The sequence below is a fragment of the Somniosus microcephalus genome, chromosome 6, assembly GCF_052327205.1.
Source record: "Somniosus microcephalus isolate GS21.2 chromosome 6, FLI_Smic_1.0, whole genome shotgun sequence".
Taxonomy (NCBI): domain Eukaryota; kingdom Metazoa; phylum Chordata; class Chondrichthyes; order Squaliformes; family Somniosidae; genus Somniosus; species Somniosus microcephalus.
The window spans coordinates 212,450,999-212,476,721 of record NC_140992.1 but is presented as its reverse complement, the minus strand read 5'-3'; the positions used below and the strand labels follow the sequence as shown (position 1 = coordinate 212,476,721).

At 41.6% G+C, this 25,723-nt stretch overlaps 1 protein-coding gene across 5 annotated transcripts in view; it reads left to right on the top strand.

The window, feature by feature from the left end:
- Nucleotides 1–2,584: 2,584 nt before the first annotated feature.
- The window catches only part of nfatc3a (nuclear factor of activated T cells 3a), a 180,013-nt gene continuing 156,874 nt past the window's right edge, over nt 2,585–25,723 (top strand). For 4 of the 5 annotated variants that reach the window (XR_015078810.1, XM_085991369.1, XM_085991366.1 and 1 more), the window contains exons 1-2: nt 2,585–2,822; nt 14,008–15,118. Coding sequence is in view for 4 of the 5 variants with exons in the window: in XM_085991369.1 (XP_085847495.1) it covers nt 2,735–2,822; nt 14,008–15,118 (1,199 nt within the window). In the remaining variant the exon portion in view is untranslated. Of the gene's footprint in view, nt 2,823–3,515; nt 4,044–14,007; nt 15,119–25,723 lie in introns of those variants that run through there. The other variant, XM_085991367.1, reaches the window with a different exon arrangement.

The window sequence follows — 25,723 nt, the reverse complement described above, 5'->3', positions numbered from 1 at the left end:
CCCCACCACCTCTCTTGATGCCTCCACTGTCTCTGATTTGTCGCACTGCTTGTCCAACATACAGGGTGAGCAGAAAATGCCTCCAACTAAATATTGGGAAGTCCGAAGCCATAGTTTTCGGTCTCCACCACAAAGTCCATTCCCTAACCACTGATTCCATCCCTCTCCCTGGCAACTATCTGAGGCTGAACCAGACCATTCGCAACCTTGGTGTCGTATTTGACATTGTGATGAGCTTCCGACCACATATCCGCTCCATCACCAAAACACCATACTCCCACCTCTGTAACATCGCCTAACTCCGCCCCGTCTCAGCTCATGTGCTACTGAAACCCTCACCCATGCCTTTGTTACCTCTAGACTTGACTATTCCAATGCTCTCTTGACTGGCCTTTCATCTTCTACCCTTCATAAACTTGAGCTCATCCAAAACTCAGCTGCCCATACCCTAACTTGCACCATGTCCCATTCACCTGTCACCCCTGTGCTCGCTGACCTACACTGGCTCCCGGTCTGGCAACGCCTCAATTTTAAAATTCTCATCCTGGTTTTCAAATCCCTCCATGGCCTCAACATTCCCTATCTTTGTAACCTCCTCCAGCCCTACAACCCTCCGAGATCTCTGCGCGCCTCCAATTCTGGCCTCTTGCGCATCCCCGATTTTAATTGCTCCACCATTGGCAGCCATGCCTTCAGCTGCCTAGGCCTTAAGCTCTGGAATTCCCTCCCTAAACCGCTCTGCTTCTCTACCTCTCTCTCCTCCTTTAAGACGCCCCTTAAAACCTACCTTTTTGACCAAGTCTGTCCTAAAATCTGCTAATGTGGCTCGGTGTCAAATTGTTGTTGTTGTTGACTTGTCTGAAAGTTTCTAATGTGAACTGGACATCAAACCCAAATTTTAAAACAGAAATACAAAAGTAAAATACTGCAGCTGCTGGAAATCTGAAATAAAAACAGAAAATGCTGGAAATATTCAACCGGTCAGGCAGCATCTGTGGAGAGAGAAGCAGCCTTCTACCCTATCACAGACCTTCCCTTTTGTTCTTTCCTCCCCTCCCACCTTTCCCTGCCCCTGCACTTGCTTAAAAGCTGCTATATCTCTAACTTTTTCCAGTTCTGATGAAAGGTCACCGACCTAAAACGTTAACTCTGTTTCTCTCTCCACAGATGTTGCCTGACTTGCTGAGTATTTCCAGCATTTTCTGTTTTTTATTTTAAAATAGAGATCTGTTTTTTCACTTAATTCTGTGTCGTGATGTGGAAACATTAATGTTGGGACTTTCAACTTATCAAAGGAAAAGAAAATCCCAAAATGTTAACAGACTTGGAATCCCAGATGACAATGAGCAAGTGGGGGAGTGGGACTAGCTGAAGTTCTCTTGCAGAGAGCCGGCACGGGCTCGATGGGCCAAATGGCCTCCTTCTGTGCTGTAACCATTCTATGATTCTAAGTGGGATTAACCGGTGGGCACTGGCAGGACTGGAGTACATCATCACCCGGGGAATAGAACTTTGATTTAATTTGTCAAGTTTCCTTTTAATTTTGGTTAAGTTACAGTTTTTATTGGTTGTGCCCCTTTAAGAAGGGTGCATATGCTTACCTCTAAATTGGTAATGGCAATTGCCATCCCCCGGCGCAATAAGAGTGAGCAATAAGAAGAGCTTGCGGAACACCTCTGTTCAGTCCGTAAGGGTGACCCCGAACTTCCGGTCGCCTGTCACTTTAATTCTCCGCTCCACTCCCACTCTGAGCTCTCCGTCCTCGGCCTCTTACACTGTTCCAATGAAGCTCAATTTAAGCTCAAGGAACAGCACCTCATCTTTCGATTAGGTACTTTACAGTCTTCTGGACTCAACATCGAGTTCAACAATTTCAGACCATAACCTCGGCCCCTATCATTTTTTTCCCTCTCACATGGCAGCTGTCGATCATTCTGCCTTTGCCATTTACACTTCATCTAGAGTCATCTTTTGTTTCTTAACTTGTCCCATTACCATCTCCTTTTGCCTTGCACCATCATCCCTTTTGTCTCTTAATCTCTCTTGCCTTCCATCCTATCACAGACCTTCCCTTTTGTTCTTTCCTCCCTGCCCCTACACTTGCTTAAAAACTTTTACATCTCCAACTTTTTCCAGTTCTGAGGGTCATCGACCTGAAACGTTAACTCTATTTCTCTCTCTACAGTTGCTGCCTGACCCACTGAGTATTTCCAGCATTTTCTGTTTTTATTTCAGATTTCCAGCATCCGCAGTATTTTGCTTTTGTGTTTGAAGAAGAGTGAGCAAGTGCGGAATTAAAAAAAAAGACTACAGCTCCTATTACGCACTGCGGCAGTCGCACATGCGCACCGAGCGGTTTGTTGGGAGGGGGGGGCAAGAAGGAGGGGATTGTCGACGCGTGGGCTGGTGACGTAAGAGAGGAGGACGCTGGCGCTGGGGCTCGGTTGAGCGTGTATTGGAAGGGGCGGGGCTGCGGCTGGCGTCACAGAGGGTTAAACAAACACGGCCGAGGCAGAACGAGCAGGGGGAACGCGCGAGGAGGGGATGAGGCTTCGTAAAGTTTGAGAGGCGCACGAGAGTGAGGACGGGGGTTAAGTGTTGGTAAAACGGGACAGGAGACTGAGCGGGGGAGCGAGCGGAAAACAACCACCCCGGCAAAGTTGGCGGACAGAGTTCGGAACCCTCCTGTTATGAACTTATTAAACAAGTAGGGGAAAAGGGAAACTGATAACCGATGACTACTGTAAACAGTGGCAATGACGAGTTTGACTTTAGACTGATATTTGGTGAAGACGGTCCGCAGCCTGGCCTAGGCCCTGCAGGTTTGTATGAGGGAGAGAGTGGGGGCGCTTCCAGATTGAGGGGATTACAACAACAGAAAAAGTTACAATCTTTTAGATTTTTTATGGGATTTTTTAAAAAGAATTAAAAAAAAATCCAGAATGTAAATGTTGAGAGATTTCGGGTATTATTCTTGTTGCATTAATGTTTTGAAATAAATATGAAAAGCAAAAGGCCAGGTTTAGCAAGCGTTCATATCTGTACCTTTTTGTACTCATGCGATTTGATCGCGCGGAATATATGCTCGAGTCGTATGGCGATGAATTGTATTATTATTTACACACACAACAACGGGGTGCCGTTTATGTTTTGCTCTGCCAGCGACAAGTGTTCTGTACACATATTGATTGTATATAGAGGTCATCGGTCTTTAAAAGTTCCAGCTTTGATTATTTTTCACCAGGGAAACGAAATTATGCCGTAATGCACTTGCAACATCTTCAGCTTGGCATGAATTATGGAATGTTTCATGTGTAAATTTAGCTTGCCACAGAATCTAATGTATAACTGGATATTACACACGTTAGCTTCCCCCCCCCCCCCTTAAACTTGTTTTAAAACTGGTTTGGCAAACGCCTTGTATGTGTGGTGTGTGTGTATATTTTTCCTCGGTGTCCTATCAGACATCACGCTGCAAAACGTAAATAAGGGAAGGTGTTGTATCTCTGCGAGCCCTTATGGGACGTGGGAATATACTAAAGTAGACTTGGAAGTTAGCCCAACATCCAAGTCATCAAATTTGCTTAGACACGCCATGTGCAGTTCAGATGACAGTGGAATTTAAGACGAGGGAAATGATCAGAAAGGTAGATCCACTTCCAGCAGCCCATGGCATAGTATTAATCTGCTGCTAGAAGTGAACGCTAATGTTGGCACATAAATAGATGCCATGCACCCACTTATTTACCTTTTCATAATGTCGTCTTTGTTCTTTCAAGTGGTCTCCAGGTTTGATAGGGACATAGACAGTAAAAGACTTGAAAAAGAAAGTGGAGTACGAGCTACTATAGTGCCTGAGTGATTGGATGACTGTAATTTCATCAGCCTCCTGGTTAATTATAATTAAATATCAGACTGACTTTGCTGTGAAAGGACTGTCAAGGTTTCTAAACTTTGTAGGAGTGCGTTTCTTTGAGACTTCAGGTTTATTTTGTCCAGTGCCAGGACTACGAAGTACATGATGCTTTGTGCCACATCAGCAGGTGAGCAGCAGTTTCTGAATTAGTGTTTTCTTGATTATTTGAGCTGGATCAGTTGTTGTTATATTGATATAAGAATTAATTTTAATTTAATGATTTTGATTTAATTAAAATTGCAGCTGTTGTTTCTGTGTTGGCTTTCACAGCTTCTTGGAACTTTTTAACCAAGTTCAATAGTTTTTCAAAAAGAGTGCTTTTTATTGTGTTATACCTTTTTTCTTTATATGGTTATATTTGTTATGTCAGTTTATGAGAAGGGAGCTTTCTATAATTTCTAGAGTGACTAGTTTAAGTACTGGTTACTATGTGTTTTGCTAAATAATGCGCAGGAGATTTGTTTCCATGGAGTAGAGATCAGATAGCTATGTGTGGTATTTCAGTAGTTTAAATTTAGTGTAATAGTAACTATAGTAGTGCAGTGACATGGCTCATTCTTAAAAATGCAGAATATAGTTACTGAAATGTAATTACATCAACTTACTCTTTGTAATTCTAGTATCAAGCGGAAGTTTAGAATTGTCTGTGTCTTTTCCTTCTAAAGTCCACTGAGTTTCTTTAATATATTTTGTCCTGTAGATTTGTCATTTTGAATAGTCACACACCACTGTCTGATTTTAACTTTCATTCTAATTCTGTAAACCAGAGGAGTGCAGGCTGCTATATTTATTTGTCCAAATTCATTGCCTTCTGAAGAACAAGGAAGGAAAGGAAGATTTAAAAAAAAACCTCTGTTTTATTTCTGGCCTAATGTATACCTTATCCACACAACTCCAGTTAATTGTATACTCATGATTTATATGGGATACCTAAAGGAATAATTTTGATTGTGGGATATCTCTGATGGAATTCGAATGCAGCAGAAATGTGTGGAAGATGCACATATTGTTGTAAAGCTGGTTTAGACAGGAGAGGAGTTTTTTGAAATATTTTTTAAAAATCGTAAAGAACAGACCTCTAATTTGACTGACAGCACCGTGATTACATGCGCATGTGGATGTGGATGGAAGAAAGGGCAGAGGAGAGAGCGAGAACCTAAATTGTAATCTTTTAATAGGTGGGACATGACAGTGGTAACTCTGACCAGAGCTTGCATTTTAAATGTGGTTTGCTGTTTTGCAATATTAATACATGGGAGTACATTAATATGTCAAACATTTTTATTTTCCATTATATATGAATATAAGGGGGCATATTGCAATACTTTAAGGAAATCTGTTCATAAGCTATGGGGAGAATATCCTCAGCATTTTGAAAAGTCTTGCATCACTGAAGTATTAAAGACTGACATTCCTCCTTTGACAATGTGTATCTCAATTAAGACGCAAGTCTTGGGGGAGGGGGTGAAAATTACCAATAAAATATGAAAATGGTTTTATTTTTTGTAAATAGTTAGTGCATTGTATGTCTGTTTCTGTTCTCTTTGGTAGTGAATGAGATGGGTATCTTAAGAATTGTAAATGCGATTTAGGCTTTAGAAAATGTTGGTTAGAATTTTACAAATTATGATTGTCATTTGGTGATCTGTTTGGTTTCATTTGTGCAGGATACAGTGGACTAAGTTCATAGTATGAAATGGTTTAATAATGTGTGTTCACCCAGTCTTAATTGATTATTGCCACGTGCATTGGGTGAAATGTGAAAAGGGCTTCATTTTGGCTTCATTCAAAAGCTGGACATCAGACTTCAGCAATTTTGTTTCTTTTTTGGTCCATTTGTGTAAGATATATTCATTTTATCAATGAACACAAAGTTTAGATATAATAAAAATGAAACTGTTCATCAGTAGGAATGTTTAGGCCTTGTGTAAGTCTTTGCGTAGGTGGCTGCTAATTATAGCAGTGGTATTTTGAAGTAGTGCATCAGTGTTGACAGTTAGTAGCATTCAGAGTTGCTTGAGTATTTTCTGAGTGGGCTAATCAACTATGGCTTCAGCTACATGTCGGGGTTTTAGTTGTGGTGATTTTGTTAATCTATTATTGGGGTTCAGTGTACTGCTTTTTTAATTTTTGCCTGGTCGGCATTGATTACTCATGTCACATTATTTATCACAAACAGTGACATTTATTCATTGTAAGCATGTTATTTGTTTACTGCTGTGAATTACGGAGCTAGTGTTTGAACTGTCATTTGCCTTAGTGCCAAATGATATCTACAGCTGTGTTTACAAAAACAACTGTTCTCAGTTCACTAAACTGCAGAGAAAATCCTGCTAATTAACACGAGATTCTTTACATTGCTAACTCCCATTTTTTGTGAATGACTGTGTATATTCACATTTTACTTTGAGAACATTTATTCTTGGTTAGCATATGTAATCTTGTTCCCATGCCTGGCATCATTTTGGAAAAAGAAAGAAATTACATTTTAGTGCCGGATAAAGTATTTTTCACTTTAGTGTGCTGCTATGTTTTTAAGAATGTTGCGATTGTGTAATTTACCCTTAATATTATGTGGTTTTGTGTTGTTGGCTGTTGTTGCCTGTTAGTTTGTTTTTTAAGAAAGCGAGAATTGCAACTTTGCTGTTATTTTTAAGTTGCCACCTGAAATGTTAATTTCTAGCTCTGACACTTAACACTGTTTATCTATGGCTCAGCAATAGGATTTTGACAAAACAAAACAGAAAATGCTGGCTTTTAAAATATTATTCTATGGATTGCGTGTTCCTAATTAAAATGATTAACAGTTGAGGTTATAATAGAAATATTGTAGCTAACATACAGCATAGTAAATACAGCCTGTACCACCTTTTGAGAGGGTAGGGATGATAGTGAAGTTTGTCAGCTTCTGCACACTGAGATTGTATTGTCCTCCTAATATTTATTTTATATAATTACATTTTTTCTTGGCAGTATTTGTGGTGAGTGGGCAGTATTTGTGGTGAGTGTGCAATGTAAGGTTGAGCATTTGTGAAGTGTGACCAAGGGTGTTGCTTAAACTGAAGGTGTACAAGATGGTGTGATGGGCGTGTAATAGTTGCATTTTCTTGGGAAGGGGTAAGGAGTTGAGTTGTGGTTTACTAGTATATATAAAGTGTATATATAATTAGTGCTCACAGCTGTTTTTGACAATTTCTATGTTACACAGTTCAAAATCATCTTCAGTATTAAGCACTAAGAAAATGCTTTGGGTCCTGTGGTTGGTTGTGAACAATTCAGGAAAGCCATGAAGTGTTAGTCTCAAAAGCAAAGCATCTTGGTTGGGAAGCACAAGTTTGAAAATTTAAACTTACGGCCCCCTCCCTGATAGATATTTTGTAGAGTTTTAAATAATTGGAGTTAGTTTTTCTCTGGTAGATCTTTCATGGTAAATCAGATGACCGATTATTTTATGAAGTAGGAGCATTATATCATGCAATACACATTGTATTATTTTGTTGCTCGTGTGAAGCTTTGTTTAAGATGTCCTGCCTCTCTAAGGTTACAAGTCTAATTGCTGTTCATATGAAACTAACAGGCGGGAAAATATCAGCTGAACAATTGAGCTTATACCTTGCTGTAATGTTGCAAATAAAAACCATGACCCCCAATGCTCCCCACCCACCAGCAGTCACGTAATCTCTTTTTGAAGAGGCAAAAAACCCAGATTTAAAAAAAAATCGTAGGCCAATACAGGGTAAAAAGAATTCTGGGAAATTCCTCTCTGATCCCCAAAGGAAATTAAAACAAGTTCCAGGAGAGCACAGTGGCTAGGAGGCACGTCGCCCAGTATCCCACCTACCTTTTGTATACAGTGATATTCCAGGAACTCGTCCAGCTCCTTTTTGCTGGAAATCCACACTCGCTGCCCAAGCTGGAAACTTGTTCCAAAAGTCCATGATCCTCTGTGAAAAGAGAAACTGACATCTAACTTAGTTCTAGACTTGCATAACTTATGCTAAGGTCAGTAATAACTTGAGTTGTAGTTTACTAGTATACATAAAGTGTATATATAATTATAATTAGTGCTCACCGCTGTTTTAGACCATTTCTATGTTACACAGTTCAAAATCATCTTCAGTATTAAGCACCCGTAATAAACGGGTCTTTTTCCGAGTGGCAGACAGTGACTAGTGGGGTACCCCAGGGATCGGTCCTAGGACCCCAGCTATTCACAATATATATTGATCTAGACGAGGAAACTAGATGTAATTATCTCCAAGTTTGCAGACGATACAAAGCTGGGTGGGCGTGTGTGCTGTGAGGAGGATGCCAAGAAACTCCAGTATGATTTGGACAGGTTGGGTGAGTGGGCAGATGCATGGCAGATGCAGTATAATGTGGATAAATGCGAGGTTATCCACTTTGGTGGCAAAAACAGGAAGGCAGATTATTATCTGAACGGCACTAGATTGGGAGAAGGGGAAGTGCAACGAGACCTGGGTGTCCTTGTGCACCAGTCGCTGAAGGTAAGCATGCAGGCTCAACAGGCGGTTAAGAAGGCAAATGGTATGTTGGCCTTCGTAGCGAGAGGGTTCGAGTACAGGAACAAGGGTGTGTTGTTGCAGTTGTACAGGACCTTGGTGAGACTACATCTTGAGTATTGTGTGCAGTTTTGGTCGCCTTATCTGAGGAAGGATGTTCTTGCCATGGAGGGAGTGCAGCAAAGATTCACCAGACTGATACCTGGGATGGCAGGAATGACATATGAGGAGAGATTGGGTCGATTGGGCTTATACTCGCTGGAGTTCAGAAGAATGAGAGGGGATCTCATTGAAACTTATAAAATTCTAACAGGACTAGACAGACTAGATGCAGGAAGGATGTTCCCGATGGTTGGGGAGTCCAGAACCAGGGGTCACAGTCTAAGGATAAGGGGTGAGCCATTTAGGACAGAGATGAGGGGGAATTTCTTCACCCAGAGAGTGGTGAACCTGTGGAACTCTCTACCACAGAAGGCAGTTGAGGCCAATTCATTAAATATATTCAAGAAGGAGTTAGATATATTTCATAAGGCTAAAGGGATCAAGGGATACGGGGAGAAGGCAGGGACAGGGTACTGAGTTTGGATGATCAGCCATGATCTCATTGAATGGCGGAGCAGGCTCGAGGGGCCGAATGGCCTACTCCTGCTTCTATCTTCTATGTTTCTATGTAAGTGGTTATTTGTTGTGATGAGGGAGATTTGCAGCTTCAGATGTAAATTTCCAGATCAAAAGGAACCAATATGGAATGACCGCTGTTTTTATGCTTTTGACATTGAGTGCAGTGGACACATGCTAGATATCAGATCTATATATTATGTTATAAAAACTTCCTATCTGTCACATATCATATCTGTCACCATTCAAACTTTACACTGTTAAATGCAAATTGCTGTCGCACCTTTTTTGGGGGGGGGAAAAGTATAAGTAAAGGCAGTAATATGAAATGTATAGAAAAGCTCTCCTGAAACATACAATTCTAGAGCAGTGTTGACCAGTAGAAATCACCTGACTAGGCACAGCAATGGCTACAGCGATACTGTTTTAGCCATGTGCACTAATTTTAGTAGAAAACACCTCGCACAGAATGCAGGTAAATGTATTTCATGTGCATATTTGCTTAATAAACATCTACCACCATTCATTGCGGAGCTTTGCAGTCTTTCTCACCAAAGGTTGGGATCCTGGCTTTAATTTATCAGATATTGTACATCTTAGTGCAGTTTCTTGTCCAGCAGCTGCAAGTGGTACTTTGACTTCATCAGAGTGATTGCAAGTCAAGTCAACATTCTCTGCATTGAAGTGCCACAGACCCACCCCTGCTCTCCATCCAGAGCATGGTTGACTGCAATGGAACTGAATATCGGGCACTGCGTATAACTGGTGACCGATCCAATGCCGCATGTTTTGCACCACCACCCGAGACAAATTTCTAGGCCATTGTGTTTTGCATCATCTGATTTACCATCAGCAGCACTATGGGACATTTGCTAGTTATATAATACAAATTGGTATCTCTAATGCACATGCATTTCTCTGTCACACTCGAATATCTCTAAATGATTTGCAAATGAACTGGCCAGAATAAGTTTGTATACCTTTTTTTAAAAAAAAAAAAAAAAAAAAAAATTTTTTTCCTTCCAAAATTGTTTTTTAAAATTTGTTTATGGGATGTGGGCATCGCTGGCATGGCCAGCATTTATTGCACTTGAGAAGGTGGTGGTGAGCTGCTGCCTTGAACCACTGCAGTCCATGTGGTGAAGCTACTCCCACAGTGCTGTTAGGTAGGGAGTTCTAGGATTTTGACCCAGCGACGATGAAGCATCGGCGATATACTTCTAAGTCAGGATGGTGTGTGACTTAGAGGGGAACTTGAAGGTGGTGGTGTTCCCATGCACCTGCGGCCCTTGTCCTTCTAAGTGGAAGAGGTTGCGGGTTTGGGAGGTGCTGTCGAAGAAGCCTTGGTGAGTTGCTGCAGTGCATCTTGTAGATGGTGCACACTGCAAGCCAAGGTATGCCTGGTGGTGGAGGGAGTGAATGTTTAAGGTGGTGGATGGGGTGCCAATCAAGCGGGGTGCCAATCAAGCGGGCTGCTTTGTCCTGGATGGTGTCGAGCTTCTTGAGTGTTGTTGGAGCTGCACTCATCCAGGCAATTAACATGACATGACAATTTAGGTATCTCACCATTAGGACCCCATTAAAAATTATTTTAATAAAGTTAACTTTTCCTGTTAAACATCTTAAAAGCATGATGAAGGCTAGTGACATCACTGGAGGAAACTCATTTTAGAGAAGTTATTGAATCTGACAATGTGAGGGAACTGAATTAACTATAGTCATTAAGCCAGGCTGCTTCAATTAAACTATGTTTGTACGTGGGAGCTGAATTAACACACAGTTGTATCAGCATAGCTTAATGGACTGTTTCTACAGATGCTCATACATCCCTTCATACTTCAGGGCTCGGGAACTACTCTATTCAGTTCCCACAATGATGTCATCAGCAGTCATTGTTTAATGTACATTATAAATTTATATGAAACACTCATGCCTTTGGGCCAACCAGTTGTCTCTTGTTAGTGTTGCTGTTTATGCTAGTCCAGATGCACAAGTTATCTGTGGATCATTCTCAATGGCCCAGATAGTGAACAAGGCTGCATTCATTCCTTGATATGATCTGTTTTAGTAGTAGGACTGTGGCACATATGATGATGGAATTGACTTGTATTTCAAACATCAATTGACAAAATATAGAAACCAGTTCCTTGAAGTCCTTTGGACAGAACTAATTGTGAAGAAAAGGAAGACCTCTTTAGAAATGGATTATCTTTCACCAACTGCTCACAATTCACTTTTGCTTGTCAGATGCATTTGCCATAGTTTGATTTTCTATATATATTCTATTGTTCTAATAGGTAACTTCAGTTAGCACCATCAGGAAGATAAGGTTTTGGATGCAGATTGGATTTAGTGGATGAAAGTTTCCTCTGTTATTGTCTGTAACTGTTCTGTGTTAATGCATTTGGATAGTCTGAACCCAATTCCTTGTGGCTATGTCATTAAATCGACAATATCATTCAGGTTACAAGGATTGCCAGCATGGAAATTGAAAAATTCTTATAGGTGCAGTATGGGGCGTTTGTTCTTCTGAGGTTGGTGCTAAGGCAAATAATTAGGATTTAAGTAGAGAGATTTACTGTGCAGCTTGCTGTGTTACAACCTAACCCTAAAGTGCCTGACAGTTTGTGACAAAAGTGGAAAAGTTGTTTCACTACACAGCACTGATCTTTACCTTGATCAACAAAATATTCCTCTACCTTGCCAAAAAAAGATACAAAACAAATAGTCATCTTCCAAGAATTCACCTCTTGTGTAAAACTATGCATTAATGTCATAAAAGTCTGTGTATTGCCCCTCTGCAGTGGTGAGTGCTGACAAGGAATTCCTGTGAACTTGGAATGAGTTAAAAATGTGGTTGTTTGTATCTACCTAAACGCTCAGAGAAATATACACAAAATTTAAACTATTTCCTTTAGTGGTTTAATATTAGCTCATAAACCCTAGAACAAAATGGTCAGTCAATATAAACTTTTGTTTTATTAAATACAAAGAGTATTATTGTGAGCTAGCTTGTGTCCCTGTAGTTGGGCAAAGACTATGATGACCTTGAGATTTTTTTTTATTTCTTTGAGTTATTGAATATAGTATTAAGTAGAATTTATAACTAGGTTGACAAATGAAAACTCTGGATTGGCACCAATTTAGAAACTGCAGAGAGAACTATGAATTTTTAAATGCATCTGGACATAACAATGGTTCCATTCTGTTAGCTCTATGTGGTCAGATTGACTTGGTATAATGCAGTCTGCTAACATAGTGAGTCAGTTGAGCTGGCATTTGACATTTTAATGGACAGTACTGCCTAAAGTGCTTTCAAAGTTATAAATTATTGCCCCAGTCCAATATTTACAGCACCTGCTAGTACTAGTTACCTGCTATCTTCTGCTGTTTCATTACATTTTGCAGAAGGTTCAACTTTGGGGGTGTAAAACAGGCAATAGCGGATCAGCCACCTGTTAAACAGCCCGCCTGGTTTTTGGAAAATCGGACAGGGTGTATAACGGACGGCTGATCCACTATTGCCCGTTTTGCACCACTGCTGAGGTTGAAAGTTCTGTTCATTGTTACAAAACTGGAATTCATCTTGCTAGCAGTTTACAGTAAATTGTGTAAGTCAACTGGTTGTTGAGTGAAAATTGCAAAGAATACTTGATTGCTGCTTTGAAGGTTATCTGCATATGTGCAGTACGTATATATGTAAACATCTGGCTTTGGATCTTGCACTGGGCTAAAATTTGCAACAGATGCTCAACTTAAATTTTCCATAATTCTAAAGTTTTTATGAATCCCATGAAAGTTTTAATCTATATTCTTGGCAGACTTGCGGAAACACATTTGGGTAACTACAGACTTAAACTGCAGTTGTACAGTCTTTGTACTCTTTGTTCAACTTTTTAGATGTTTTTCTTATACCTGTATGAACTTCAGGTTAGTAAAGCTCAGGTTGAGTAATGGTACATCACAATGCTACTGCTATTGTATCAGTGTTTTGTGGTATTAATTTCCTTGTGTTTTAATTATAGTATATTAATCATCTTGACTGCTATTGTGGTCTCATAGCAGCACAATACTACGTGTAGAGGTGTTGTAACTTTGTTTAGAGGGAGCTTCTGATCTTTGTATTTTTTATAGTGAATTTTAGATCTGTAAAGAAATAATTTTTAGGACCTTATCACATCTCTCAAACGCCCCATAGCACTTCACATACAATTAATTACTTTGAAGTACAGTCGCTGTTATATTGGTGAATATGGGAGCCATATTCTGCACAAACTGCAGTGAGTGTTATCCACATACCAAGAACTCTGTGCTCCTTTTTAAATAATACCATGGGATTTTTAAAATGTCTTCTCCGTATCACCGGAACAGCTAAATGGGGTCTCGGTTTAATGTCTCACCTGAAGGGCAGCACCTCTGACAATGTTGCACTCTTTCAGTACTGTACAGAAGTGCTCACCTAGATTATGTGTTTAAGTCCTGGAGCAGGCATGAACCTACAGCCTGACTCATGAGAGTGCAACTAACTGAGCCAAATTGATACTGATATAACATTAAATTATGGGACAGGGCACAGAGGAATTATGGTAGCTGAGAATTTTTCCTTCTCTTGAAGTGTAATTCTGCAACTCGCCCATTCATTGCTTAGTGCCTGTAACTTCAAGGATTGCAGAAATCAATGGGGAATAAATTCTTAAATTTAACAATGAATAAATTAGGATAATCGACTCAAACATACATGTGTATACCAGTTACATGTGCCTCTTTCTGAAACGGATCCTGGCATGTTTAATACTCACTTTTATGTGAAAGAAACAAAAAGCAAAAAAGGAGGTAGCGCACTTCATCTTTATATTAGTGAAGTCAACGGCTCTTGCATTCCATAATCAAAGCCACAAGAAACACATGGTAAATGAAAGGCATAGCTTATTTGTTTTGTTTTTCTTTCAGATACAGAGCCAGATGATTCTGCATCATTTTACATCTTTAATGAAGACAACCTTCAGTCAAGTATAATCCAACCAATAGGCGTTCATCACCATGAAACGCAGACACATTCTACAATATTTTCAGCACCACATCGGCTGCAGACGTCCAATATCCAGGAGTCTAAATATAATCCTGTAGGTGCTCCAAAAGCATTTGAATGCCCTAGTATTCAAATCACCTCTATTTCTCCCAATTGTCACCAAGGAATAGGGCCTAATGAAGAAGTGCATGCAAATGGCACAGATAATGACTATATGGAAAGACCATCCAGGGACCATCTATATCTTCCTCTTGATCCTGCTTATTACAGAGATGCATCACTAAGCCCAAGTCCTGCTAGCAGCATTTCTTCCAGAAGCTGGTTTTCGGATGCTTCATCATGCGAATCTTTCTCTCACATATACGATGATGTAGACTCTGAGTTGAATGAAGCTGCTGCTCGGTTTACACTTGGTTCTCCAAGTGGGTCACCTAGATGTTGTCCAGCAGATGAGACATGGCAGCCAAATTATGCATTTGCACATTCGCTATCGTCCAGACAATCACCCTGCCATTCACCTAGAGCTAGTGTTACTGATGAAAACTGGCTCAGCCCTCGCCCAACTTCAAGGCCATCATCTAGGCCCACTTCTCCTTGGGGAAAGCGACGACATTCAAGTGCAGAGATCTGTTACGCAGGTTCACTTTCACCCCACCATTCACCAACACCATCTCCAGGGCATTCTCCAAGAGGAAGTGTCACAGAGGATACATGGCTTGGTAATACTGCTCTTCAAGGTGCCTCAAGTCTAAATCATGGGTTCATACCTTTTCAGTGTTGTCCTCCAGAGACTGACATCCCTTTAAAATCAAGGAAGACCTCTCAGGACCAGGCTGCTACAGTGTCAGGAAAAATAGATTTGACTTCAGAAGATCAGGGAAGTTTGTCACCTTCAGTTGAATCTCCAGTAGATGATCTTTCTGGCTCTCCACATCCTTTAAAGAAAGATTTGTCAAGTGAACAGTTTCTTTCTGTTCCCTCACATTTTACTTGGAATAAACCAAAACCTGGTGGCCATACACCTATTTTTCGGTAAGTCCGGCACTTGTTTCAGAATAGAAACAGAAAATGTTGAAAATACTCAGCAGGTCAGGCAGCATCTGTGGCGCGAGAAACCGAGTTAACGTTTCAGGTCGATGACCTTTTGTTCTGCGTTAACTCTGTTTCTCTCTCCACAGATGCTGCCTGACCTGCTGAGTATTTCCAGCATTTTCTGTTTCTATTTCAGATTTCCAGCATCCACAGTATTTTGCTTTGTACTAGTTTTAGAATATTGCCTTTAGGATGTTTTTCTAAAAGAAAAGGGGAATAAAAAATGTAAATACTGTGGAGCTAAGGGCACCTCCAGATGGTTGTACCATTGGTAATGAATGCTTGGTTTGTTATACATACTAAGATTGCAGAAGTCCAATTCAAGGACTTGATGACTGAAAAGGATGAGAGTTTCTCGAAATAGTGTATGTTTCCCTCCTTTAAAAGCTGTAGCTAAAAGTGAAGTTAAAATAGCAGAGTTAATGTAGCTAATCTCAATGTTGGTGGTGTAATGTGTGCTTTTTGAAAGTAACTCTTGGTTGACCTTGAGACAAAATTCCATTTTGAAAATAGTACAGGAAACTTTCGATTAACCGGCCCCTAAATAACTGGAACGCTCTATCCACCGGCAAAATTCAGGAGTCGGTTCAGGTAACTTTTTTTTTACTTTTAGTTACTTTTTTTACTCCATTTGTTGCTGTGCAAGGGTGTAGCTGCAGCTGTTGCTAAGCTACAGAGACGCTTGCAACTTGTGCCGATTGTTTTGAAGCAAGCAACAGGGTTTGTTGCTTTATACGGAGCTCTGAGCTCCGTATCTTTTACTATAGCGTTCGGTTATCCGGAATTGTTGATGAACCGGCAACACGTCGGTCCTGTCCGTGCCGGATACCAGAAAGTTTCCTGTACCCTGACTGGGAAGTAACCGGGTTGTTGTATTGATTAGAATGGAAATGTAGTAAGCTTTTTACAGTGCTTTTAAATTGTTGATATAATTCCAGCAATCCAAATTGATGGAGTATGTTCAGTGTTTAAAATTCTTTGACCTGGAAGCAAATAAATATATTTGGCATGTAAACAGTACCTGCCATAGAGTACGTCATGAAGAAGTAAATTAGTTACACTAGTCATGCACAAGTCAAAATGAAGATGGTTCTTATTTATGGTCCTTAGCTTAAATAAAATTGCTGTTTATAGGGTAGATTCTCTTGTACTAAAGAGTATATAATGTATAACTCCAAACAACAGTAGTCCTTACCCATGCCACTTTAGATGAGGAGTATCTGGTCTAGACTCAACTACTCCAATCCTCTCCTGGCTGGCCTCCCATCTTCCACCCTCCGTAAACTTGAGCTTATCCAAAACTCTGCGGCTCAGACCCTAACTCTCGCCATCCTGTTCTCCCATCACCCCTGTGCTCGCTGACCTACATTTGCTCCCGGTTCTGCAACACCTCAAATTTGAAAGTCTCATCCTTCTGTTCAAATCCCTCCATGGCCTAACCCCTTCCTATATCTGTAACCTCAGCCCTACAACCCTCCGAGAACTCTGCCGTTCTGGCCTCTTGTGCATTCCCGAGTTTCTTCGCTCTATCATTGGTTGCTGTGCCTTTAGCTCCCTAGGCCCCAAGCTCTGGAATTTCCTCCCTAAACCTCTCCGCCGCTCTACCCCTCTCCTCCTTTAAGATGGTGCTTACAACTTACCTCTTTGACCAAGCTTTTTGAAATCTGGAACTCTGTCTCTCCCAAAAAGATGTTGAGCTTAGGCCAATTGAAAATTTCAAAACTGAGATTGATAGATCTTTAATAACAACAGCAAATGCTGGAAAAACTCAGTAGGTCAGGCAACATCCGTGGAGAGAAATTTGAGTTGACGTTTCAGGTCGAACCCTTTGTTTTGAAGAAGGGTTCGACCCGAAACGTCAACTCAAATTTCTCTCCACGGATGTTGCCTGACCTGAGTTTTTCCAGCATTTTCTGTTGTTATTTCGGATTTCCAACATCTGCAGTATTTTGCTATCGTTGATAGATCTTTGTTAGGCAAGGGTATTAAGGGCTATGGAACCAAGGTGAGTAGATGGAGTTAAGATACAGATTAGCCATGATTCAATTGAATGGCGGAAGAGACTCGAGGGGTTGAATGGCCTACTCCTGTTCCTATGTTCCTACCTGTCCTAATATCTCCTTATGCAGCTCGCTGTCAAATTTTGTCTGATGATGCTCCTGTGAAGCACTTTGAGACGTTTTACTACGATAAAGGTGGTACAAGTATATAAATGCAAGTTGTTGCTATGTGATCTTTAGAACTATTTCACTTGTACTGAACAAGAACTATTGACATTAAGCAGTGAAGAAATAACATGCCATAAGAGGGATGAAAGAAAGGAATTTATAATATCGAAGATAAAAATTTAAAATTAATTTCATCAGTTTTAAACATGGGTACAAATCCAGACTAGGTAATTGGATGAAGGTGCTTCTGCTGCCTATAAGGGTCTCTATATGAAAAGAGATCGAGTAGTCTTGGACTGGGTCCTAGTGTTCATGGGTCTACAATTCAAGGTACGAAGGATAGATATTGAGGGAAATGGAATTCATGCTGGTGCAGGGGAGTAGTCTTCTGAAGTGACCTGGATGTGCTTGCTTCTGGCATTGGTCTCCTATAAAATTATAAAGTGTGCATTCCCCCTGCACCTTGTTGAATAGAAATAAAATACACTTAAAAATAGAAGACTGAAAGGAAATGAGCCGTACCTTCTTCACTCTTGGCGCAGATCCTCATATGCCTGGTACACAGACCAGTCATTTTAATGAATTAAAAATTGGAGGGTGCACGCTCCCAAATTCCTGCACCTGAAATGCTAAAGACAAAAATGTACTCCCTAGTATTTAATTAAAATTATAATGGCTGATTTTACTAAGGTGCATAACCAGCCTTGCTTACTGGCCAAACTCGTTGTGAAACCACGGGCCCATGATCTTCTGTCCATTTATCTTGGAATCATAGAATCCCACAACACAAAAGGAGCTATCCAATTAGTTCTACTCTCCTGCTCTTTCCCTGTAGCCCTGCAAATTTTTCCTTTTCAAGTATTTATCCAATCTCCTTTTGAAAGTTACTAGTGAATCTGCTTCCACCCCCACTTTCAGGCAGTGCATTCCAGCTCACTGAGTTTATAAAAAAAAAAAAAAAAAAAATTCTCTTCATCTGGTTCCATTGCCAATTACTTTGAATCTGTGTCTTCTGGTTACTGACCCTCCTGTTACTGGAAACAGTTTCTCCCTACTTGCTCTATCAAAACCCCTTATAATTTTGAACACCTCTATTAAATCTCACCGTAACCTTTTCTGCTCCAGAGAACAATCCCAGCTTCTCCAGTCTCTCCACGTAACTGAAGTCCCTCATCCCTGGTACCATTCTATTAAATCTCCTCTGCACCCTCTCCAACACCTTGACATCCTTCCTAAAGTGTGGTGCCCAGAAATGGACACAATTCTCCAGCTGAGGCCTAACCAGTGATTTATAAAGGTTTAGCATAACTTCCTTGCTTTTGTACTCTGCCTCTATTTATAAAGCCAAGGATCTTGTATGCTTTTTTTAAACAGCCATATCAACTTGTCCTGCCACCTTCAAAGATTTGTGTACGTAAACCCCCAGGTCTCTCTCTTCCTGCACCCCCTTTAAAATTGTATCAGTAAGTTTATATTGCCTCCTCATTCTTCCAAAATGCACCACTTCACACTTCTCTGCATTACATTTCATCTGTCATGTGTCTGCCCATTTCACCAGTCTGTCTGCTGTCTGTCCTGAAGTCTGCGACTACCCTCCTCACTGCTTACTACATTTTGTGCCATCTTAATGAATTAAAAATCAGAGGCAAACAGCCAATTTCTCAATATACACAGGTGGTGGATGAGGCTCCTCCCCAGTATGGCTCATTTGTAAAATCAGCCCAATAGAATTGTTAAATGTCACCACCACCCTGCCCCGCCCCCCCCCCCCAAAAAAAAATGCAAAGGTCGGTAACATTGTCATTGGCAAACGTGAATGGTGCTGCTCTTAAGAACTGAAGTTTCTCCCCTAAGCATCTGACTTGAATAAAGTATTAAGAGTTTGTATGGCTTCATTCCTCTTGAACCTTGATTGAGTTGTCTGGGCATGACTACACTGCTGACAATGTGGATGCGATAATGTGTCCCTGCAGAAATGGGGTCTCTTCCATGCAACAGTATTTGAAAGGCAGGCATATGTTGTAGTATTTAAAATGAAACCAGGACAGCGTGGGGGAGGAAATGCAAGTAGGAATACAAATCAAGGAAAATGGAAATTAGCGGTTTTACATTTTGTGCAGTCAGAATGTCCCCCGAGCATCTTTTTGGCGTGAAAGCAGCAGATTGTCTTCTAACAGAGTAGTTAATTGGAAGTGCAGCAGTAAAGTAGCAATTGTGCTCACAACTCCTCCTATCCCATTTCTGAATACCAGAATCCTCGAACCCCCCACTGGTGCCAACAACAGTTGTCTGGCAACCTGTACCGCACCAGATTGCTAATGTTGCTTGCTCTTCTGTTGCTGCAACAGAGAGTCTGAGATTGCAGGTGACTTGCTTTCCACGTTGAATTAGAATTTCGGTTGTGCTCTCAGAACACCTGACATTAGAATCTGTGACCCCCTTCGGTGCAAACTCTGGGCCTATTGAAGGGAGGGGTAATTACTCTCACTATTTCCGCCCCCCTCCCCATTGAAACAAATTGGTGGCCAGGTGGATAGAAATTCCTGCAAATGCCCCCACTAAGAGCTAATTGTAGGCTTTGTGAATGAAAGGGATCACTCCTCAGTCCAGCAAAGAGCATATAATCCAGGCTGAAACTTTACTGCAGTACTGAGGGAGTGCTGCATTGTCAGAGGTGCTGCCTTTTGGATGAGATGTTAAACCAAGGCCCCATCTGCTCTCCGGTTGACACAAAAGGTCCCATAGCACTATTCAAAAAAGAGCAAAGGAGTTCTGGTGTCCTGCCACTATTTATTTCTCACCCAACTTCAGTTCATGTCATGTATCTCATTGCTGTTTGTGGGACCTTGCTGTGCAAATTGGCTGCTGCATTTCCTAGATTCCTTCCGTTACAACAGTGACTACACTTCAAAAGTATTTCATTGGCAGTAAAGCACTTTGAGATGTTCTGTAGTTATGAAAGACACCAAATAAACAAGTTTTTCCCCTTCCTTTTCCTTATCCTCTCATCCCCTTCACTCTTTTCCTCCACTCCTCTGATTACCCCCCCTCCCCCGGCTCAAATTCTTTTCCCCTCTCCCTCATCACCACCTTTTCTCACTAACCTTCCCTTCCACTTCCTCTTTTTCCACATCGTCCGGTCACCACCACCTCTTACTAGATTAGGGAATCAAATTTAACATTACCTTATAAACTACCTTCTTTAAACACATCAATTCTGAATGGCAGGTTATAGTTTTATGTGTTGAATCAGAAAAATAAGTCCATATTTTTTATACCTCATTTAAGTGATAAATATTGAAAATAGTTAATTTTTCAATACAGAATTTGTTTCTAAAGTTGAAATGACCGAGGGCACAGATAGACACGTGGGAATATGATATTATAGCTATTACTGAGACATGGCTCAAAGAAGGGCAGGAATGGCAGCTCAACATTCCTGGTTACAGGGTTTTCAGATGAGATAGAGAGTGGGATAAAAAAGGAGGGGGGTTGCAATATTGATTAAAGAAACAATTACAGCTGTGAGGAGGGATGATATCTTAGAAGGATCATCCAACGAGGCCATATGGGTTGAACTGAAAAGCAAAAAAGGGGCAATTACACTGCTGGGAGTGTACTATAGACCCCCAAACAGTCAGAGGGGGATAGAAGAGCAAATAGATAGGCAAATTTCTGAGACGTGCAAAAATAGGGCAGTTATAGTAGGGGATTTCAACTTCCCTAATATTAACTGGGATAAAATTAGTGTGAAAGGTATAGAAGGAGCAGAATTCTTAAAAATGCATTCAGGAGAACTTTTTTAGCCAGTACGTAGAGGGTTCTGGACCTAGTTTTAGGGAATGAAGCTGGGCAGGTGGAAAGGATATCAGTGAGGGAGCATGCTGGTGGTTCATAATTCAGTTAGATTTCGCGTAGTTATGGACAAGGATAGACCCGGAATAAAAGTTCTCAATTGGGGAAAAGCTAGTTTTACTAAGCTGAGATGTGATTTAGCCAAAGTGGACTGGAGATAGAAACTTGAAGGTAAATCAGTGTCAGAGCAGTGGGAGGCATTCAAGGAGGAGATAGTGAGGGTTCAGAGCAAGTATGTTCCCTTAACGAAAAAGGGTGGGACTACCAAATCTAGAGCTCCCTGGATGTCAAGGGGCATACAGGGAAGGATAAAGAAAAAAAGGGAAGCTTATGACAGATACCGAGGGCTCAATACAGCAGAAACTCGAGTGTAGAAAGTGCAGGGGTGAAATTAAAAAAAGAAATTAGGAAAGCAGAGAGGGCATGAAAAAATATTGGCAAGTAAAATCAAGGAAAACCCAAAGATTTTTAAAAAATACATTAAGAGCAAGAGGATAACTAAAGTAAGAGTAGGGCCTATTAGGGACCATAAATGTCCCTGTGTGTGGAGGCGGAAGACATGGGTATGGTTCTTAATGAATACTTTGCGTCTGTTTTCACAAAAGAGAGGGACGATGCAGAAATTGCAATCAAGGAGGGGGAGTGTGCAATATTAGATGAAATAAGCATTATGAAAGAGGAAGTATTAAGGGGTTTAGCATCTTTGAATGTTTAATTCCCTGCCTAAACCTGTCCGCCTCGCTACCTCTCTTTCCTCCCCTAAGACGCTCCTTAAAACCTACCTCTGACCAAACTTTTGGTCACCTGCCCTAATTTATCCTTATGTGGATCGGTGTCAAATTTTTTGTCTTAAAATACTGCTGTGCAACGTCATGGGACGTTTTACTACGTTAAAGGCGCTATATAAATACAAGTTGTTGTTGTTGAAAGTGGATAAATTCCCAGGCCCGGATGAAATGTATCCCAGACTGTTAAGAGAAGTAAGAGAGGGAGTAGCAGAGGCTCTGACCATCATTTTCTAATCCTCTCTGGCTACAGGTGTGGTACTGGAGGACTGCTAATGTGGTACCATTGTTTAAAAAGGGGGAAAGGGATAGACTGAGTAATTGCAGGCCAATCAGCCTAACCTCGGTAGTGGGAAAATTATTGGAAAAAATTCTGAAGGCCAGGATAAATCTTCATTTAGAAAGACACGGATTAATCAGGATCAGTCAGCGTGGATTTGTTAAGGGAAGGTCGTGTCTGACTAACTTGGTAGAATTTTTTGAGGTAACAAGTAGGGTTGATGAGGGTAGTACATTTGATGTACTCTATATGGATTTTAGCAAGGCTTTTGATGAGGTCCCACATGGCAGACTGGTCACAAAAGTAAAAGCCCATGGGATCCAAGGCAAAGTGGCAAGTTAGATCCGAAATTGGCTCAGAGGCAGGAAACAAAGGGTAATGGTGGAAGGGTGTTTTTGTGACTGGAAGGCTGTTTCCAGTGGGGTTCCGCAGGGCTCCGTACTGGGTCCTTTGCTTTTTGTGGTATATATCAATGATTTAGACTTGAATGTAGGAAGTATGATTAAGCAGTTTGCAGATGATACAAAATTTGGCCATGTGGTTGATAATGAAAAAGAAAGCTGTAGACTGCAGGAAGATATCAATGGATTGGTCAGGTGGGCAGTGTTAGATCCGTGTGTTAATGGAGACACGGAATGCAGGAGTTGATTTAACAAGTGTTTACTGAACAAAGTCTGGAGGTGAACTAACTACACAAGACGCTACACAGGCTTATATACCCGAGTGGTCACTACTGGTACTACAGTATACAGGGGCTTCAAAAACATAGTTCCTCTTAAAGGTACATACACTACAATTCCTCCCCTTTTAGATAAATAGTACATAACATTTTAAGTAATCATTAAATAACATTTTTACAAGAACAATAATATACACATTTGCTGAAGTTAATCAATTACAAATTCAGTCTGTCTGGAGGCTTCCTGACTCGGTCCGGATAACGCCTCGGTGGTGTAGTAGGTTCTTTTGGCAAGGTCAATTCGGCTTCAATGCCAGTGTCGGGTTCATCTGGTTCCAGTATCACCGGATCGGAGGTAGATACTATGGGTATCTCTGCTTCATCACTAGGCGTATAGAGTTGTGGTGTAGGTTGTCCTTTTTCGGATGACTCTATGATCTGGTCAGCATGGCGCCTTACTATGCTTTCTCCAATGTCCACGGTATACATCAGCGGTCCTAGTCGTGTGCAAATAGTTCCAGGCTGCCATTTCTCGGTACGGTAGTCCCGGGCCAAAACTTGTTGACCTATCTGGAAGGTTCTAGTTGGCCTTTCATTCATGCTTTGAAATTGCCGGTTCTCTACGTCCCTTCTGACGTTTGGCTTGACCAAATCCAGCCGGCATCTTAGGCTTCTATTGAAAAACATCATGGCGGGGGTTTGGTTTGTAACCACGTGTTGCATTCCTGTACGCATTCCTGTACGCAAACAAGAAGTTATCTACCTTATGTTGTAGATTTATGTCTTCATTACCCATGGCCTTTATGGCCTTCTTGAAGGTCTGGACAAACCTTTCAGCCAATCCATTGGTGGCGGGATGGTATGGGGCGGACGTGTAGTGCTTAACCCCATTGTTTTTTAAGAACTTCCTGAATTCTTCGGATACAAATTGCGGTCCATTAGCAGAACAGATCTGTTCCGGCAGCCCATTCCTGGCGAATATGGTCCTTAATACTGTGATGGTTTTTTCCGTGGTGGTGGAGGACATCTTTATTACCTCCGGCCACTTGGAGTGTGCATCCACCGCGATTAAGAACATTGAGTCCATAAATGGACCAGCAAAGTCGATATGTACCCTTTGCCATGGAGATGAGGGCCACTCCCATGGATGTAGAGGGGCTTGTGGTGGGGCGTTTTGGACCTTCTGGCATCCTAGACAGCTCTTGGTCATTTCTTCGATGTCTCCATCGATACCTGGCCACCACACAAACGCTCTGGCTAAGTTCTTCATTTTCACTCCACCCAGATGCCCCTCGTGAAGCTCCTTTAGCACTCTATCCTTGAGTTTGGGTGGAATCACCACTCTGGATCCACACATCAAAGTTCCTCGGCACACTGACAGCTGTTCTCTTCTTTGCGAGAATGCTGGCAACAGTGGCTCGCCATGTGCTGGCCATCCCTTCACCGTTAAATCGTAGACTCGTGAGAGAGTTGGGTCATTTCGCGTTTCCTTTTCAATGGTAGAATTTGTCACCGGTAGACATTCCACTATGGTCGAGTGGAACATCTCCACTGGGTCCACTGTAGGCGCCTCTTCCACCGTTGGCAACGGTAGGCATGATAACCCGTCAGCATTCCCATGCTGTTTTGTTCCTTTGTATTCTATGTCATATTGGTGTGCCCCTAGGAAAAGGGACCACCTCTGTAGCCTTTGCGCTGTCATAATGGGAACGCCCTTTTTAGGGTTGAATATGGAGACGAGGGGTTGATGGTCAGTCAACAAGGTACATTTTTGTCCGTGTAGGTAATGGTTGAATTTCTTCACCACCCCCCCCCCCCCCCCCCCCCCACACCAAGCTGAGTGCCTCCCTGTCGATCTGGGCATAGTTACGCTCCGCTGAGTTGAATGAGCGTGACGCAAAAGCTATCGGCCGCTCCGAGCCATCAGGGAATCTATGCGATAATACCGCTCCCACGCCGTAAGGGGATGCATCGCACGCCAGTCTGATTGGCAGTGATGGGTTGTAATGAGCCAACACTTCCCTGGACGTGATCAAGCCTTTGCATTTATGGAAGGCACGTTTACAGTCTTCGCTCCATTTCCAAACCACTCCCGTTGGTAGCAGTGCGTTAAGAGGGTGCAGAACCGTCGACAAGTTTGGTAAAAATTTATGATAGTAATTTACTAATCCCAGGAACGACCTTAATTGTGAGAGATTTTCAGGCGCTGGGGCCTTTACGACCGCTTCAATTTTTTCAGGTGACTTATGCAACCCTTCTTCGTTAATGACATGGCCACAATATGATATTTGTTTCTGGAAAAATTCGCACTTGGGGCGATTTGCTCGTAGGCCCCGTTCTCTCAGCCTCGTGAGCACCTGCTCCAAGTTGGCAAGGTGCTCGTTGTCGTTTTCTCCTGTTACAAGGATGTCGTCTAGGTAGCATTGAGTCCCCGGAATCCCTTGCAGGACTTGCTCCATAGCTGTTTGCCAGATAGCCGGAGCTGATGCCACTCCGAAAACCAGTCGATTGTACTGGTACAGGCCTTTGTGTGTGTTTATCGTGAGATACTTTTTAGAGGCCTCCTCAACCTCCATCTGTAGATATGCCTGTGCTAAGTCAATTTTGGTGAAACGTTTCCCTCCGGATAGTGAGGCGAAAATATCTTCTATCCTCGGAAGAGGATACTGTACCGTGTGAAGAACCGGGTTTACAGTCACCTTGACGTCCCCACAGATGCGAACTTTTCTCTGTTCTTCAGATTTATCATTATTCAACGTTTTCTTCATGACCGGGATG